This window comes from Saimiri boliviensis, chromosome 14 (genome assembly GCF_048565385.1).
Source record: "Saimiri boliviensis isolate mSaiBol1 chromosome 14, mSaiBol1.pri, whole genome shotgun sequence".
Taxonomy (NCBI): Eukaryota; Metazoa; Chordata; class Mammalia; order Primates; family Cebidae; genus Saimiri; species Saimiri boliviensis.
The window spans coordinates 47,473,714-47,487,739 of NC_133462.1; the positions used below are offsets into that span (position 1 = coordinate 47,473,714).

At 55.2% G+C, this 14,026-nt stretch overlaps 1 protein-coding gene across 5 annotated transcripts in view; it reads right to left on the reverse strand.

Annotated features, from left to right (window-relative positions):
- Positions 1-13,713, reverse strand: part of CNTN2 (contactin 2) — a 35,718-nt gene extending 22,005 nt beyond the window's left edge. Inside the window, exons 1-3 of one of the 5 annotated variants that reach the window (XM_074384939.1) lie at positions 13,397-13,713; positions 4,457-4,502; positions 3,995-4,149 (exon numbers count right to left, since the gene is read on the reverse strand). In XM_074384939.1, the coding sequence (XP_074241040.1) occupies positions 3,995-4,064 (70 nt within the window). In that variant the 5' untranslated portion in view covers positions 4,065-4,149; positions 4,457-4,502; positions 13,397-13,713. The other 4 variants (XM_074384937.1, XM_074384938.1, XM_003938323.4 and 1 more) reach the window with 4 other exon arrangements.
- Between the last annotated feature and the right edge of the window lie 313 nt (positions 13,714-14,026).

Here is a 14,026-nt window from a genome sequence, read left to right on the forward strand (position 1 = left end):
GCTCCTTTCCCAGTGTGCATCCAGCCGTCAGTCCTCTTCCAGGGGCAGGGGGTGGCCCCATGCTGCAGCTGAGGCCCAGCCCTGGCCCCCTGGGAGAGAGGGCAGCTGCTAAGCAGCTCTCAGAATGAGGTAGGAGGCAGGGCTCCCAGAAATGGCCCGGTGCAGGCATCCCTCGTGCCATTCTCCCTCACTGCCGCCCCAGGCCTCGGAGGTGGAGGCAGCGGGCGATGATGGTTTCATCTCGGCTGCAGAGCTTGGCTTAATCCCAAGCTAATGATGGTGGTGTAGGGTAGGAACCCCTGCCCCAGCTGGCACTGCTGGGAGGGGAGGCCAAGGAGGGGCTGGGGGGCAGCCGGGCTACTGGGAACCACCTAGTACAATAGCAGCTTCCAGGAACTCTGGGTGATGGGGGTGGCTGAGTGGGCTCAGGACATGCTGATGCATTCAGACTTTTTCTTCCCAAGAAACCTTTCTCCTCTGCTCTCAGCCTTCCACTCAGCCAAATGCTCACATACTCACCTCTCCCGTCTCTCACTGCCATACATTTTCTTACATGTACACTCATATCACACACACATTCGTACATATGCATCTCCCTAAGCTCCGCAAGCGGCCAGATACACACATTTACGCACACATTCATCCCCCCGACCCCACACAGCTATAGATGGCCATGGAGACATTTACATACAATTCCTGCATTCATAAGAATAAAAATAGGTGCTGTTGATGGAGTGCGGTTTATCCAACACCAAGTTCCATATTTCCTTCTCATAACCTCTTTACAAGATAGGTAGTACCATTTTCTTATTGTCCTGATGTGGAAACAGAGCTAGAAAGCTTTGATAACTTGCCCCGGATCCCTCAGCGAGAAAGAGCAGATCTGGGGGTTTAGACTTTGGCCAGGCTGACCGCAGCACCGGCATTCTTAACCCCAGTGTCCCTGACTCTTGATTTCTGTTTCCCATCGGAACCAGCAGAGGCCCTGCTCCATCTCACAGATAGGGAGTCAGAATCTCTTGGAGTGAGGCTCTGGAATCCAAGGCTTAGAAAATGCCTCTGGGCCAGGTGCGGTGGCTCACACCTGTAATCCCAGCACTTTGGGAGGCTGAGGTGGGCACATCACCTGAGGTCAGGAGTTCGAGACCAGCCTGGGCAACATGGTGAAACCCCATCTCTACTAAAAATACAAAAATAAGCCGGGCATGGTAGCGGGTGCCTGTGGTCTCAGCTACTCAGGAGGCTGGGGCTGAGGCAGGAGAATTGCTTGAACCTGGGAGGTGGAGGTTGAAGTGAGCTGAGACTATGCCACTGCACTCCAGCCTGGGCAACAGAGCAAGACTTTATCTCAAAGAAAAGAAAAGAAATGAAATGAAATGAAAAGAAAATGCCTCTGGGCATTCTGCAGGGTAGCTGGGGTATGAGAGCTGCTCGCACTGTGCTTCGAGAATTTCTAGATACATTCATGATCCCTGGGGTAGCGGCACCCCCGTGCAGACACTTCACTCATACCTCTAGCCTCTCTGCCATCCACATCCACACACACACCCTCACACTCCACACTTGCTTCCTCAGCTATGTACACACCCACCCACACATGTGCCTTCCCGTGTGTGTGCTTACACATGCACATGCAAAAACACACTCTGCCTGTAATCCCAGCACTTTGGGAGGCTGAGGCAGGCAGATAACCTGAGGTCAGGAGTTGAGACCAGCCTGGCCAACATGGTGAAACCCCATCTCTACTAAAAATTCAAAAATTAGCCAGGTGTTGTGGTGGGTGCCTATAATCCCAGGCTGAGGCAGGTGACTTGCTTGAACCAAGGAAGTGGAGGTTGCAGTGAACTGAGATCGCACCATTGCACTCCAGCCTGGGGACAGAGTGAGACTCTGTCTCAAAAACAAACAAACAAACAAACAAGCAACAACAACAAAACAGGCTCTCCCGGCAAGGCCAGCCCTTCCTTATTCTTGCTCTGCATGCTCTCTGACTTTTTCTGATGCCCTTCCTGCAAACACCGGTGTCAGAAACCTTGCAGAGGACGGGAGGTAGAGTGATGAGAAGGTGGAGGGGGAGCCTTGATGTCTCTCCTTGCACCGGAGTGCCAGGAATCCAAAGCTATATCCCAAGGATATCGCTTTTTCTTTTCAGTGAGAAAAACCCAGAGCTGAGACCCTTCCCGGGAGGTGTGGGGGCCAGCGATGGGATTTGCCACTCCCGTCTCTCTCCCTGGAGCTCTGGGAGGTGGCAGACCAGATTCCAGCCCCTTGGCCACTGGCCTCGTGTGTCTCTGGGTCAGGGGACTTGCAGGCTGTCCAAACCCCTTGCTTTAGATGGTGTGGATCCAGCATGGAGGTGTCCCTGAGGGAGGGGATGCTAGGATCCCGGGCGCCTCCCCTCTGCTCCTTCTTGGATGGGCGTCTCCGCTCTGTGCAGTTGAGGCTGCCCACCCCAGCAGCTCTTCCCAGTCTGGTGGACCCTGGGAAAGGTATCGAGGCCTGCGGGCCCCCCTCCTACTCAGAGTGAGCCCTGTTTCCCATCAGCCTCACTGACTTAGCTGCAGGATTGGGAAGCAGTTAGGACAGAATAAGAACGTTGGGAAGTATGCCAGTGGAGTCCTTCCCTCTTGAGACAAAGGACCTGAAATGTACCAGCTGTAGCCTTGCAGGGGGCGTGGGGTGGGGAAGGTGGAACCTGAGGTGCTTAGAACTCCAGAAGGACCATGGATGGTCCCACAGAGGTGTTTAAGGAGAAAAGAAGCATCTATTGATCTGAACTGACAGTCAGGGCAGAAGCCAAGCAGTGTGTCCAGCAGACCCCTTACAGCAGGAGGCGGCTGGCGACCTCCTTCCTGCCCTAAGACAGGCCAGCTGCCCGGCTTCTCTGGCCTGCCATGCTCTCCAGAGTCCAGCTGGCCTGCACCTCTCTGCCTGCCCTCCTTACCCTCTCTTTCCCCTTTTGCCAGCCTCCCCCTGCCTCTTCTCCAAGCTGGACCCTCCCTACTGGAGGAGACCCTGGGCTCCCTCCTCTGCAGCATCTTTTCCCACAACCTGTTCTACACTCGGTCCGTTTGCTGGGCTGCAGGGTTGCCTTAAGAAACCCTTAGAGGGTTTTGTGGGATTGACCACTATCTGCTCATGTCAGGGGACTACAGAGCCCTGACTGGGAGAACGCCCTGCAATGATGGAAATGTGCTATGCTCTGTGCTATCCAATATGGCTATCGAACATTTGAAGTGTGGCCAGTGCACATTTCATCCCACACCTGAGGTAATTATTTTTATTTTTTATTTTATTTATTTATTTATTTTGAGACAGAGTTTCACTCTTGTTGCCCAGGCCAGAGTGCAATGGCATGATCTTGGCTCACCACAACCTCTGCCTCCTGGGTTCAAGCGATTCTCCCGCCTCAGCTTCCCGAGTAGCTGGGACGACAGCCGTGCACCACCACACCCAGCCGATTTTGTATTTTTAGTAGAGACAGGATTTCTCCATGTTGGTCAGGCTGGTCTCAAACTCCCAACCTCAGGTGATCTGCCCACCTTGGCCTCCCAAAGTGCTGGGATTTACAGGCACAAGCCACTGCGCTGGCCGGAAATTATTTTTAAAATGGAATTGAATCTGAGTTGTAGTAGTCCCATGTGGCTACGGCCTTCCATATAGGACAGTGCAGCCTTTGGGGCTACAACTCTGGGTGATATCGTGGAGCTCTGCCATGCCATCATCTTGCTGTGTGACCCAAGGCAAGCCACGTACCCTCTCTGGGTTATTCTTCTTTCATCTATAATATGGCAAAGACATTCCCTCTCCTCCTAAATTCAGAGGGAAGGTAAGATCTATACAAGGGAAATTTTAGCAAGGAAACGGCCTCGGAAATCTAGTTGCTCCCACAAGGCAGAGCCAATGATTTCTGTAATCGTCACCCAAATCATAGCAAGGATATAACGCTATAATCATGCCTGCTGGGCTGCAAAGCCCAGATGAGTCCTCTTACCTGAAGAGAAGACAAGGGCCACAGCAGCTACCAGCAGCAGGTGTGGCTTCCTCCTGGCGGCTGTCCCCATGGCGGGTGTCCGGGTGGAGGTGGGGGTCAGAAGAGAAGAGCCTCAGCCCAGCTTGGAGACAGGCCAGCTGGAGGCTGAGAAGGATCTGGGGAGGCAGACAGACAGGAGGGCTCTGAGCCGAGGAGCACCCCTCCCAGCTCCAGGCACATCTGGGTCCGTAATGCTTTTACCTCGGCCTGGGGAGCTGCCGGAATTGCCCAAGCACTAATCCTCCCCAGGGCCCCAGAGGAAGGGGCTTGGCTATTACCAAGAAGCTCTTCCTGGGGCTGAGTGCCTCCGACTGGTCCCCTGGGAGTCTGGCTCAGCCTTGTCCCCTCACCTCCCCCCATTCCAGCCAGCGGGGTGCCGCTCAGGAAGTGAAAGCAGTGATTAATTGGGAGGCAAGAACCCACCTGCCCTCTTGCTCACCCGCCCGCCCGTCAGCTCTTGAGGCAGGGTCTGGAAGAGAACAGGACCCATTCCTGGGTAGGAAGTCAGTACCGTCTTCCTCTGGCAGTTGGGCTTGGGGCCGTTTCCCCTGCCCCTTCCCCTCAACTGTCTGGGTGGGGGCTAATAAGCCCCTCTGGGAGCTGCCTGAAGTCTCCCAGCCTTGTTTTCCTAGCATGGAGGAGGGGTCTCACTGATCTGTCCACACCCTCCTACCAGTGGAATTATGACCTTGGCTCCATTAGCAATGCCCCCAACCAGATGGGTGAAGGGGTCCAGCAGGCCTTCGGGGCCAAAAGAGTTAATGCAGCTCCCAGGGGGGCCTCCCACTTGCACGGTGATGAGCTGAGACTTGGTTCAGTCCTTGCATCAGGAGGCCTGTTTCAGTCTGAGAGATGGGACCTCCGCTTGGGAGGCGAGGGCAGGGCAGAGCCAGCCTCCCCCTCGCTCCCAGTCCCTGGGAGGACTTTCTTAGTTCAGAATGTCAGGAGCCTGGCTTTCCAGTTATCCACACGGGTTGAGAAAGAAGGCTGCAGAGGATCTAAGACTGCTGCTCCAGCCTGTGCAGGGACTGAAGGCCAGAGCAAGCCCAGGATCTGCCCTGTCTCACATCACACTATTCCCTCAGGAAGAGCGCTCCCAAACCCTCTTCACCTTCCACATCTGATCACCCCACAACCTTTTCCTGCCTCTTTCACAACCACAGCTGGCACCCAAAGTGGGGAGAGAAGGGAGAGGTGGCCCCAGGGCCGTCAGGAAGGATATAGGAAAGGGAGCTGAGAAGCTGGGTGTTTTGCCGGCAGTGGGGGGAACCCATGGCACCCCCTTCACCCCGACTGCAGCCTCATATCCACTTTCTATTAACAGGCAGAGTGCCCAGGTGCCTCCCCAACCACCTGCCTCTCCCTGTCCTTGCCACTCTCAGTTCCAGACTTGAACTCAGACAATCCGCACTGGCAGCCTCTCCGACATTCCCCCAGCACACCCACCTCCATTCTCCTATAATGCCTTTCCCAGGCAAGGCAGCCTCTCCTGCAAGGCTGTCCATGTCTCACTCCTGCCGGGAAGTGCCTAAGATGCCCCTGTCTGCACAGAGAATTCACTCTGTTCTTGATATGAATCCACTTTTGATATGCTGCCTATAGAACTGTGTCTGTCTCCATTAGAAGGTTCTGAGCTGCCCAGGGAAGTGATTGTGTTGCGTTCATCTTGATATTACCTGTGCCTAGCAAAGTACCTGGCACGTCATGGTTGTTGCTTGTATGTGCATTTAACTGATTGAGAACAACTGTGATTATATGCCTCCAGGAGCCAGCGAACACATGCGGGGGCCCACGGGATGGGGCTCACACAGATGCTCCGTGACTTACGACGGGCTTACATCCTGATAAACCCACCAAAAGTTGAAAATATTGTAAGTCAAAAATGCATTTAATATACCTGATCTACTGAACATCATAGCTTAGCCAAGTCCACCTTAAATGTACTCAGAAGTCCAGGTGCCATGGCTCACGCCTGTAATCCCAGCACTTTGGGAGGCCGAGGCAAGCGGATCACCCAAGGCCAGGAGTTCTAGTCCAGCCTGGCCAACATGGTGAAACCCCTTATCTAGTAAGAATACAAAAATTAGCTGGGTGTGGTGGTGAGTACCTATAATCCCAGCTATTCAGGAGGCTGAGGCATGAGAATCGCTTGATCCCGGGAGGCAGAAGTTGTAGTGAACCAACATCTCACCATTGGGTGACAAGCGTGCACCTCTGTCTCAAAAAAAAAAAAGTACTCAGAACACTTATATTCACCTGAAGTTGGGCAAAGTCACCAAATCTAAAGCCTATTTTCTAATGAAGTGTTGAGTATCTCATGTAACGTATTAAAAACTGTACTGAAAGTGCGAAACAAATTAGTTGTTGGATACTCAAAGCATGGTTTCCATTGGGTGTGTATTGCTTTTGCACCACCGTAAATTTGAAAAATGGCAAGACAAGCCCCTATAAGTCAGGGACAATCTGTACATATCTGACAGGGCTGACCAGTGTCCAGTGCTTCCTGGGGGCAACATTAAGGTCAGATTCTCTCTCTCTCTCTCTCTCATACACACACACTCTCTCACACACACACACTCTCACACACACACTCACACATACACACACACATACACACACATACAAACACACACACACATACACCCACTCACTCACACTCTCTCACACATACACTCTCACTCAGAGCTCTAGGATCATCAGGGTATCTGGTCAGGGGAGATCACAGATGTATGCCCCTGGATGCTATACAAATGCAGGGAGTTATCCTCAGAATAGAGAGGTGTTGGGACTGTCCAGGGTTTGAAATCTGATGAACAGGGGTTGGTAATATTGACTTCATCTCTAAACAGCTTTGTGAGCTTGGACAAGTTAATGCCCCTTGTGAAGGCTCAGTTTTCCCATCTGCAAAGTGGAGATTTAACGCGCACTTTACAGAGTTCTTTGGAGGGTTCTGTGAGGTGCTGGAGTGCCCTACAGTGGTTTTCGAACTGCTGCGAAGCCTTGGGATGTTTGGACCTGTCTCAGAGCCACCGTGGGAGGCTAGGGAGAGAGGATGGGGCTCCAGGCTCCTTCCCCACTCCAGCCAGAGCAGCTCCACTTGTATCTGCTTAACTACTAGACTTTCTTATGAAGTTCCCTTTAAACAAAGGGCTCCATGGCTCCAAAAAGTTGAAAAATCACCCCGCTGGCACTGGTGTGCTGCGTCCTGGTGCCTGGCACAGAGAAGGTGCTCAATCATCGTTTGCTCCCTGCTCTTTGCCGGCCTGTCAGTCCTGGGAGCTCACTGGGGGCAGGGTGCTGGCCAGGGGAGGAGCCTGGGCTCCAGGCACTTGTACTGAACGTGCCAGAGCAAGGCAGAGACAGATGACCAGGGCTGGAGACTCCGGGATAGCCTCTGGGCAGATTCCTACCTGGAGTCCCCAGCTCCCACAGCAGTGCTGGTGAGAGCAGGGGGTGTGTGTGCATGTCTGTGTCCCAGTGTGAGTGGATGTGATGCTTGTGGGTGTCTGTCATGTCTGTATGTCCCTGTGTATATGTGTGATCTGATCTGTGTGTCTGCATGTATGCATGTGTCTATGTGTCTGTGAATGAAGATGTCTGGTCTCTGTGTGTGTGTCTCTGTGTGTATGTGTGCGTGTGTGTCTGTATGTATGTGTGTGTGTGTGTGTGTGTGTGTGTGTGTGTGTGTGTCGGGTGTGAGGACACAGCCCCTTGCCTTGTTTCCCTGCAACCCACCAGGAAGTCTGCATCTTAGATCCTTCCCCTCCCCCTCCAGTGGTCAGAATTGTCTGTTGTCTCTATTACCATAAGTAATTACCATGGGCAATCACGAATAATCCAGCCCAAGGACCCTGGGTACCCTCCAGGGATCTAGACGCACAGCCTTTGAGGAGATTGCAGGGGAGGGGCCGGGATCCAGGAGCACATGGGGTTGCCCTCGGGAAGTACCGGAGACCCATCAGCTCATCAGATGTATATTAAGTTCTATTGTGTGCCACAGCCTTGGTTGAAAAAACTCTCTCTCTCTCTCTCTCTCTCTCCTCTCTCTCTCTCTCTCTCTCTCTCTCTCTCCTCTCTCTCTCTCTCTCTCTCTCTCTCTCTCTCTCTCTTTCAGAGTCTGGGCTAAATGTTGGAGCTCCATGCCTCCCTAAACATGAGGCAGCTGGCGTCCAGTCCTGCCCACATTCACTTCCATCACAGTATTTATTGACCATGTGCCGGGCACTGCACTAAGCACAGGGGAGACAGTAATAAAGTGACCGCCGCTACGGGGCTCCCTGATCAACAGAGTGCAGCCTGAGATGCGCTTGTGAGTTCACCGATCAGTCACCTCCCCAAACCATCTGCCCTATTATGTGCTCTAGAATGCCCAGGATGGAGGAGGCCTTTTTGTCAGGAGCAAGCCCGGAGTGGAGCTATGCCAGGCCCTGTGAGCCCTGAGCCAGCCAAGCCTCGCCCAGGCCAGCTGCCCTGGTGCAGGGGTACAGGGACAGGCTGGCACAGGCGAGCACAGGCTGTCACCAGCAGGAGCTGGTCCTTCGAGGCACCAGCACATGGGGGAATGGACCATTGGGGGTTCAGGGGCACCAGGGGAGCTGGCTGAATTGTCGGGGCCCAGGAAACAAAGGGCCAGGGGGACAGCTGGGGGACAGCAGGCTGTGAGTGGGGCTCCGGCACACGGCAGGGTGTTCTGGGCTAAGGCCCCTGCATGGAGCTAGTCAGAAAATGAAAGGTATACACCCCCACCCCAGAGTGCTGCCTATTGGGATGCCCAGCTCTTGGCCCTGAATCTCTCCCCTTCTCCCCAGTAATGGCGATTGGAGAGCAATGAGAGATTTGGCAACTGCCGACGGATGGTGGCAGCGAAGGGGAGTTCGGAGCCCAGCTGTGGGCAGAGACTAAGTGATTTATTATTAGCCTATGTACAAAGTACTCGAGGAGCCCCACAGGTCCCTGCTTGGCCTGTATCCTACAGCACAGCACACTGGTTAATAGGGCAGGCTATTGGGTCAACCTGCCTTGTGCTGTCTAGCTAATATAACCCTAGTAGAACTAACTGGTATAACCCTGGTTATCACAGTCATTACTTAACCTCTCTGAGCCTCATTCCCCCATCTGAAAGATGGGGATGAGAAGGGTAGGACCCGCCTCACTGGACTGCTGTGAGGTCAGCACCATCACAGCCCACGGTGAGTGCTCAGGAGAGATCAGATCTTAGAACTGAGAAATCTCACGGCCCTCCTGTGCCCGTGGCCACTGTGCCCGTCTGGCTTACTTCTATACAGCCACAACTGCGAGGCTGCACTCATGTATTTAAGAGACTGGCAGACCCACAATCTCCTGGGCAGGCGCCCCCCTCCTCTCACACCCCACAGGTGCAATGGTCGTAGGTAAGCACTAGCACACCACCCCAGACTAGGGCACAAGGACACAGCCCCCATGACAGAGTTATACCTGGTATAATGTGCTCGGGGGGGGCACGTGGCCGGGACGGACACTCCCAAGCAGGTACTTCTTCTCAACCGCCCTCACCTCCCGCCTGGCGGGATCTAAGATCAGCACCCTTTCCTTTGCCTAGGACGGGAATTCCCTCCTGGGACAGCCCCATCGTCCTTTAGGAAGGTCTGGACCATCCCCGTGCCTCTTTGGTCAGGACAGGGCTCTGTGGTGGCGTGAGTGGGGGCTGCTAGGATCTCAGTATGCCAGGCCAGGCAGCAGCTGGCAGGGGCAGGCTGAAGGATTGTCACTGAGGGGTCTCTGTGGTACCCTGAACTAGAGACATCCTTAGGGCAAATATGGAGGCATAAGGACCTCATCAGCTGCAGTGGGGACCAGGGGAGCTGTGCAGCCCCGTCCCTCCGTAGCCCTCTCTGTGTGCTGCTCAGCTCTCTCTGCAGGCTCTTTGTGATTGCAGCTGCTTCCCCGAGGCCCAGCCTTGGTGCTGACGTGCCCGCTGGGGAGAGCTGTGGCTCCCAGGCTCATGGGTTTGTCTGAGCTTCCAGCATTGGGCAGGGGGGAATCTGGCCCTTGATCTGAGCCTAGAGTCTCTGCCCCTGCAGGAGAGACCCACTCCAACAGACCGGCCCTTTAAAGAAAGGGGTGGACAGAAGGGGAGAGGCTTCCATCCTCCTGGGAAGCTCAGGATCAGGAGCCTAGGTTTTCCTGCTTGCCTGCCCTGCTGTGTGTGGGGTGTGGGGCAGTGAGTGAGGGCTTTGGAAGAAGGATCCCTTGTTGAGATGCCAGGCATAAAAACAATGGTTTCAACTTGTTTCTGAAGAAGCAAATCAGGAAAAATTTCCTCACGCATTAGCAGAGCAATTTCTGCATGTCCTCCCAACTCTGGTAAGAGGAGGCTCCTCCAGTTCCTAGACAGCTTCCTGCAGGGTGGTTCACAGCTTAGAGGGGGGTGTGTGAGGAGCTGGGGTTGACTTCCCCATCTAAGTAGGGAACCAAATGGCTCATTAGGTAAGAAGGACGCGGAGATGTGTTTGGGCCTCAGTGTGTCCTGGGATAGAAGGTGTTCAGGTTTTGCGTGAGACATCACGCACCTTGCTTTTGTTTGCATCCTCTTTGGTAAACAAAGAAACACAATCTAATCTTCTAGCAAGGAATCATCGAACTGAAGAAAGGATTTCTTTACTCCAGGATGGTTACCATCGGGACACAGAGCCCACAGAAACTCCCATAAATGTTCCAGGTTATCAGCAGCTCCTGGGGTTGGTCTAGATTAGGGATTGTAGTCCTGAAGGATGGGGGGTGGCTAGCATGCATGTGGGAATGAAAAGGACATCTGTCTTCTTATGGATTCCTGAGTCACATCCACACTTTACATTTGAAAGAGGATTACTAGAAGTTGGAAGAAATTTCCAGGGTCAATCAGCGCAACCTTTGCCTCTAGGCAGGACTCTCTAACCTTGAACTAGACCCCAGTTCTCCACAGCATCCTTAGAGTCATCTGAAAGGAGATCGCCCCATCTCCCTATGGCTCATCCTTCTAGCCAGGAAGTAACTCCTGCAGTCTGACTTAAGTCCCTCTGGCTTCTTGGCATATTCTTTGCTCTGGTTCTTCCTCCCCTGTGTATCAACCACCTCTTCTCCAACCCCCTGGCTCTGCCCTAGGAATCCCTCCAATAATACAAATACTACCCACACTCAGGCTTAGAGATTGTCTTTGAAATACGCTTTCTCACCAACGTTTGGCTTGAGGAGGTTTCTGAAGAGGGGACCATGTATTCTCCAAACCACCCCAAATGCATTGCTTCCCTGGTGGCTTCAGAGGCAGAAAGGATGCCTTGGGGTGCACCCATCTATGTACGTGCTCCTAAGGAGTAAGCGTGGTCAGCCAGAGAGGAGATGCGCAACCACCCATTGAGCACCGTTCCTCGGAGGCCCATCCCACATGCGTCTCTATTTGAACAACTGCTGGTAGAGAAGGTGCTGGAATGGAGTTGCATAAGGAGTGAAATCTGGCATGGGAAATGGTGTGGGGGACGGCTGAGGGCTGAAGCCGGTGGAATACACGCGAACAGAGAAGGGAGTGCGAAGAACAAGGGAGTAGAGGAAGGGAGGAGAATGAGAGAGAGAGAGCCGGGAGCGAGAGCGGGCTCCTGGAGTCTGGGGCGTTCATCTCCACGAGCACGGTGCCTCTGCTTCCCTCACTCATGGTGTGAGCACAGTGGTCTCTGCACCTGTGAGGCAGGTGGACCTTGGGTGACTTTGACATCATTGGCTCGGGGACTCCTTCCCGTCTGTCTCACCTCCTGTCTCTCTCTTACTGGCTAAGGACTCCCATGGGATATTAGGAAGGACTTTGACCTTGTGGCAAAAGCCCTGTCAGTGGCTCTGCAGCTTGGCTAGGAAGGGGTTAACTGGTGGGCACCCTGGGGAGGGGCTTGGATGCTGCTGTCTTTAAGGGGAGAGTTCCGTTCTTCTGAGGTCAGGAGTGAGGGCACCTGTTGTGACCTCCAGGCTGTCTCTCTGCCCCACCCCCGGGAGGTGTGGTCACAGCAGCCTCTCCCACAGGTGGCCCACCTTTTGCTGCACTGGCTCTCCAGTGGTTCATCCGGCCCCTCTGAGTGGGACCAGGAGGCTAAGTGAGCTGAAGGGTCTCTGGCCAGAGGGTTGGAAGAGGAGGCCGAAACTGTTGCCTAGACGAGACCAGGACATCACCTGTGCACTGGGTTACTTGGGCTGTTCCTCCTCCCACCTCCTTCTGAGCAGAGAGAAAAGATGCTGAAACCCACCTTTCTCCAGGTCTGGGCCATGGCATGCACACCCCACTCCCTCCTGGTCTCACTGCATCCTCCCACCATCACCCCAGGACACAGGCTTAGCCCCCAGCGGTCTGGGACTAAAGGGTCCCCGAGTAGCCCAGGACTCTCTCCTTCCACAGGCACTGCCTCCTCCACGCCCCGCCGCTTCCCAGACCTGAGAGCCCCTCTTGGAGAAGGTGACAGGATTCAGCTCTGGACACTCACTGGCTGGGGCTGCCCCCACCTTTAACCCATTATGTAAGCCCCATGGGGCTGGGCCGAAGGCCTGCCCTCTCTCCAGAACTCCCCAGCGCTGTCCCTCCCCCTGTCATACCACTCTGACCCCAGCCCCTTTCCTTACTGAAAAGCCAAACTTTGTGCAAATCCTTCCCTCCCACTAGTGAGGATAGAGGTGAGGGATCTAAGGAGAAGCTAAGGTTGGGAGGGGGAAGGGAAGAAAAGGAATTTCAGCCGGTGGCCCCAGCCTCTCATCCTTTGGGATGTGGCTGGCCTCAGGACTCTCCTCCCTGCATCCCAATTCCTGGACAGGCCTTTGCCCAAACTTGTGCTCCACTCTCTCCTCTCTTTCCCGCAGCCACCCCCTCCGTCCAACTGAAGCAAGACTTTGCAAAGAGGTCACCCTGCAGAGGTAGACCCTGGCTGACCTCAAATCTGGGGACTCCGGCTCAATTCCATGCAGGGATTCTGGGGCAGGCCAGGGCCCAGGGCCTGGCCGTGTGGACTGTTCCTGTCCTGGACCAGGAGCCCGGGGCTGGCCTAGGAGAAACTGCCCTCTCCGCAGGCAGCTGCCCCTGCCCGCTGGTCAACTCGAATTCCTGGACACACTCCTGGGGTCCCGCTTTTCGGCCAGGCTCGGCCTGAGAGAGCCATGCGGGATGCCGCCCACGTAGACAGGGCGGAGGGGAACCCCAGCAGCCACCCTGCAGCCGAGGGGAGAAGTCAGAATGGCCCCAGCCGCCCGGTGTTCCCGTCCCTCCCCCCTCCCAAGTTGCAAGGGGGATATTTACAGGAACTGAGCCGGGAGCTCTGGCCCATAACAGCGCGCCGGGAAGCCCCTGGGCTGGAGGAGACAAAAGCGGTTGGCACCTACCTGGGCGAGAGAAGGGTGTTGGCTGGAGCAGGTGGACGTTGCCCGAGTGGGTGAGCCAGGGCCGGCCGGGCCGCCAGCCCCTGGGCCGCCCTGCTCTGGGCCCTGCCGGCCTCAGCCGCTCGCTGTCCGGGTGCGGCGGCGGCCGCGGCGGCGGTGGCGGGTGAGGGCGCGTGTGTGTGAGCGCGCCCGGAGCCACTGCAGCATCTCTGCATCAAGATGTGCTCCTCCCTCTCCCAGGCTCCGCTCACTGGCTGGCTCCGGTCCTCAGCCAACGCTCGGGGGCCCTGGAGATGGCTTCCTTCTGCCCCCCTCCCACCTCCCTTCCGTCCCCACCCTCCTGGCTTTACCTCATTTGCTGTCATTTAAGGACCAGGGAGCGAGCCCAGCGCGCGTCTTCCATAATGCATGGGCGGCTCAGGACAGGCCCCGGGGCGCTGTCTGGCCCGCCTGCCCTCCCCGGCCTCGCCCAGCCCCACTTCTCGTCCCCATGTCCAGGGCTGAAGGGACAGGAGAGGGGCGGGGTGAGGTGGGGAAAAGAAAGTGGCTGTGACTCCTCAAACCCTGGAGACCCATGAAGCCAAAACTCCCTGTTTCCCCAGAAATCCGCTATTCGAGGAAGAGATCCAAATC